Below are 5000 nucleotides of genomic sequence, written 5' to 3' on the forward strand. Positions count from 1 at the left end.
TGGATGTGATGAGGACAGCAAGAGTTGGCACTTTAGCAACATTTTTTGCTGGTTTACTGTTAAGTGCAGTATGGAAGAATTCAGTGAGAAATGAAAAAATTAATGACAGCGATATGTTCAAAGATAAACCTGATCATGGGTTTTCTGGAGGTGTTGCATTTAGTATTGTTATGTTATCTGCAGGTATGTAATTTAATAAAGTATTTTTAGTACTATACAGTAATGTTTAATCCTTTGTGGATATTATTTCTGATATCTGCCCCATCTCTTCCATAGCTGAATTTTAAATTGTATTATTAATAACTCATATTTGATATACAGTATTTACAAAAAGATGATTTAAAATATTATAGACTGGAAATAAATTAACACTTTTGCATCTTTGGGGTATGTTCTCTGAGGACCCTTTGAGGTGAGCTGGGTGGTGTGTTAAAAAAAAAAAATACTTGTACACATTTTGAATCAGATATTCCCAGATGGGATACTTTATAGTTTTTACAGGACTATTATTTTATATATTTTCTGTTGGGAACTCCGTTGTCACCCTGAAGCTATCCAAACTGACATGTGCAATATTAGTTTGGGGTCATCAGTCATGGGAGTTCTTATGCCTACTGGAAACTAGGAGCCAGAACCTAGTTTCCTCAGAGAGCCAAAGGGAGCAATGTCCTATGAAAACTCCACTCTTTGAGAGTACAGTTGTACTGTATATTCATGTCTGCCATTGACCGAGGTTGGGCACCCAGAAAGGTAGGCACCCCAAAACAGACCCCTCCTGGTAGAAAAATTGCAACCAGAGACAGAACAGAGCCTAGGAACTCCCCCCAAGGAAAACAAAATAACAAGCAAAACATCATCACACTGCGGACTGCTCGTGTGCCCCCCCTCCCTAGGAGGGGAAGGGGTGGCAGGTGGGGGGAGCCTGCCAGACCTCCAGTTCGGAGACTAAAAAACGGAAAAAAACACCGACCGGAGGGAGAGAAGGTGCCAGGGAGCCTCCGGGACTCGCCCAGAAAATGGCATTTCATTATATTGAACTAGTTTTCTGTGGGAAGCCTTGTTGGCTCCCTGAAGCTAGCTACTGAAAGACCAGTAAAATAGGGACTTACCCAGGGGGCAGCCACACCGCATGACTGATGATGAGGATGAGACAACTGGCTGCAACCACCGACCCAAAGCAACACAAGACCACTGAGGGCCTGGCACATTAACAAGATAACGGGCAGCCAGGACCCTATTCGACCTCCAAAACCCCTGCACCCAAATGTCAGATCAAGACATGTTCCCAAACATGGCAGCAAGAGCTGCGAACTTCTGAACATCATGGGCATGAGGGTAGACTGCAGGCTGGCTAGACTTAATAACCCTGAGGACGACCAGAAAGATCCGATCCCTGGAACAGGGAACAAGGAATACTGGATCAATGCACATGGCATCCCGAGACACTGTTGAGAGATAGTTGAGAGGCGGGGACCAAAGAGCCAAAGCTATTACATTTCATTACATTCATCGCTGGTTTTTTGCTTGGCGGTGCAGCGTGCACCCTCAGCGGCCGATGATTCTGGCTGCCATCAAGAAAACTTTTGATTTTTCGGTAACAATTCTAAATGCGTACGAGGTTGGTTGTGTACGAAATGGACTCTTAGGACATCCAGTGAGAGGCAGCCATCTTGGAAAAAATTCCCAGAATGCCCTAGGGCTGCTGGCTGGGTTAGTACTGAATGAGCAACCATGGGTGGCGCATGCGCTTCTGACTTCCGAACACCTGTCCGACGTGGTGTTGAAAGGTAATGCTCTGTCGGTGAAATTCAACCCTTATTGTTTGAAGAACATAAGGGTCATAATATTGGTGAAGCTAGGCACAATAAGGACCTAACACAAAGGTCAGATGCAAGTGATACAGCACCTATGAGGACGATACAGCGAGCGTATCCAGTTGTAGCTCTGAGCATCACCATTGCAATCCTATGCTATCTCCAATTTATTTAGATGATACACAAATGAATCGTTTTCTGCATTCAGTGATGATGCATCTGATACAAGTAGCATAGGTGAACAGTGTTAGTGGCTTCCTTGGTGTTTTCCATAGATATTTTCAAGAATACCTGAATCTCTTCCTAACTGACGGACACTCTTGAGGCAAGCTGAATCTCTATCTGTGTGGGACCATACAAAGCGATCTTTTCAAGACTACCTTACAAATTGATCTTTTCCTATAATCTTTTCAATACTACCTTATGCTTTACAAGCTTGGCTACATACAACTTGCAAGTACTAAAGCCAAGGGTGTACGTGAGTGCGTTATTTGCAAGCACACAGAATGAAGAAACAGGAAGCAAAAATTTATCTGTACCTGGTGCACTGAGAGCGAAGTCGCGCTGTGTACCATGGACTACTTCGTTGATTATTACTCACTTCCGAAGTAATGAGTGTGTAATACAGTGTGTTACTGTGTAAATAGTGTGTGAAACTGTACATATTGTAATTTTAGTGAATTTGTAACAGGTAAAATTGCGACAATAAACATTTATTGTGGACACATTACTGACACATGTATCACAGTTCCATGGAACATTATGAACGTTCTACTGTATACATATTGTAAAGGACACAAATATGCATCATATACGATTAAAATACAAAATAAAACCGCATTGGAAATACATAAAACAAATAATTGAAAATATATTTGTGGCAACACCTGGTGCTTGAATTGCCCACTCGACCATATCTGGGCGATTCACGCACGGGCGACCAGGCCCTGATGACGTGACGGCGCACCTTGTCCACGTCCCCACAGCCAAAGTAAGTGGAATTTGGTATTTATTTTTACATAAACATGTTCAGGGAAGGGAATTTATCATTTTAGGAAGAAAAAAGAATTTTTGGGGAACACTTTATTTCATGCGCACCAGGGAAATTTCACAATAAACTCTGCGCAGCACGGTGGTTAATAAAACTTAAATAGAAGAATTAGTGCCTTGAAAAAAATAGAACTTGGAATATATCATATATATAGACGTATTAATAAGCCAAATATTGACTATAAGCAATAAGCCATATATGGACTGTCTTGTGCAAGAGCGGGTTGACTTTTGTTCCCTTCCTTTCGGTTTGAATCTGGCACCTTGCGTTTTCACACGCCTTACCTGGGTCGTGGTGGCCCGTTTGCTTCTCTTAGGGCTTTGGGTTCTGGCCTACCTCAACGACTGGCTGGTGTGGGCTCCCAGCCAGTCCACGTGTCTGCTTGCCAAGAATTTGTTTTTTTCCCACCTCGGCGGGTTCAGGTTCTTGGTGAACTCATGAAAGTCCGATTTGGTTTCCTCTCGGGTTCGGACTTGGCTGGGTCTTGTGTGAGACCCTCAGACCGCTTCCTTTTCTCTCCTTCATCTGCAGTCCTGCTTTCGCCTGTTTTTGTAAGGCTCCCAGATCACCCGGCGGTTGCTCGAGGGGTTTTGCGGGAGCCTGAACTTTGCCGTGATGGTCTACCCACTAGGTCAGGTTTGGCTTCATCGGCTGTTCTGTTTCCTTCGGGGATATTCCTTCCGCCTCTCGCGATTGCTGGGTTCAGCCTCCAGGTGCCTTGCGTCACCTGCTGTGTCGCCAGCTTCATCTTTTGGTTTTTCGGGGTTCAGTGCCTTGGTGCCTACCTGAGCTCTTGCTCGATGTGTTCACAAACGCGTCGTCTCTTGGTTGGGGCTTTGTGACCAGTGTTCACCAGGCCAGCCAAGGATGGTGGTGGGTCTGCCCTTCCGTTGGGCCCACAGCACAGTGCAGGAGGTTGCGGTGGTGTGGGTTCGAATCCTCTGTTTCTGAGGGTTCGGGTCGCTTGCAGATTGACAATCCGGCTCAATTCAGACTGCTCTCAGTGGTTCATTGCCTGAACTGAAGGGGTTTGATGCGGTCCTTGGCTCTTTGGGGCTGGTCGCTTCAGGTGACTCGTCTGCTGAGTTCTCAGGGTTTGGCTTTCCTGGACATTCACGTTCATGGTAAGGAGCCGAGCGGTCACGTTCACGTAAGGGGGCCGGTTGGCCGAGTGGACAGCACACTGGACTTGTGATCCTGTGGTCCCGGGTTCGATCCCGGGCGCCGGCGAGAAACAATGGGCAGAGTTCCTTTCACCCTATGCCCCTGTTACCTAGCAGTAAAATAGGTACCTGGGGGTTAGTGAGCTGTCACGGGCTGCTTCCTGGGGGTGGAGGCCTGGTCAAGGACCGGGCCGCGGGGACACTAAAGCCCCGAAATCACCTCAAGATAACCTCAAGATGGCTGTCCAACATCCTGGCAGACAGCCTATCCCAGTTCATTCATCATGGACGGTCGATGCCAACACGTTCAGTTGGCTCTGCCAGACGTGAGGGCTCCCGGAGGTGGACCTCTTCGTTTCGGCGTGGTTGAGGCATCTCCTGATATGTGGCGCCCTTCACCGACTGCGAGGCCATCGGGGTCGATGCCTTCAGGCAGGACTGGTCGAGGTGGGGTTACCTGTACCTCTTCCTTCCGGTTCCGCTGTTTTTTCAGGTCCTGGCTCGCTTGGAGATTTACCAAGGGAGAGTAGTCCTGTTGGCCCTTGGTGGGCGGCCTTGCCTTAGTTTCAAGCACTGCTTGCTCGGTGTCTGAATCCGGGGGTCTTCCCGCGGGTCCGCCTCTTTCAGCAGATCGGACCAGTCTGTTATGTAGCTGGTTCAATCTTTTCGAGTGTTCACGTCTGGTCATTCTGACATGGGTCTATCACCATTTGTATGGTGAGCAGGTGACTTCATTGATGGTGTCCCACCTTCGTGCTTCGTCTTGGTGGCAGTATGACACATCCTGGCGGTCCTTTCGTTATTTCTTGTCCCTCCGTATGTTTTCTTCTGTTTCAGATCGTGTTGTCTTGTCCTTCCTTTCTTGGTTATTTCAGGATCGTCTTCTTATGCCGAATATTATCACCTTGTATCATGCGGCGCTGGCAGAGCCTCTTCAGCTTGCGTTTGAGGTTGATGTTGATGTTAGGCTCC

General features: G+C 46.9%; 1 protein-coding gene across 3 annotated transcripts in view; it reads left to right on the top strand.

Moving 5' to 3' along the window:
• LOC123744880 (proton-coupled zinc antiporter SLC30A5) overlaps positions 1-5000 on the top strand; it is a 170506-nt gene that overhangs the window by 87094 nt on the left and 78412 nt on the right. For all 3 annotated transcript variants that reach the window (XM_045725121.2, XM_045725126.2, XM_045725115.2), the window contains exon 8: positions 1-183. This exon is cut by the window's left edge and continues 2 nt beyond it. In XM_045725121.2, the coding sequence (XP_045581077.1) occupies positions 1-183 (183 nt within the window). The remainder of the gene's footprint in view (positions 184-5000) is intronic.

This window comes from Procambarus clarkii, chromosome 10, assembly GCF_040958095.1.
Source record: "Procambarus clarkii isolate CNS0578487 chromosome 10, FALCON_Pclarkii_2.0, whole genome shotgun sequence".
Classification (NCBI taxonomy): Eukaryota; Metazoa; Arthropoda; class Malacostraca; order Decapoda; family Cambaridae; genus Procambarus; species Procambarus clarkii.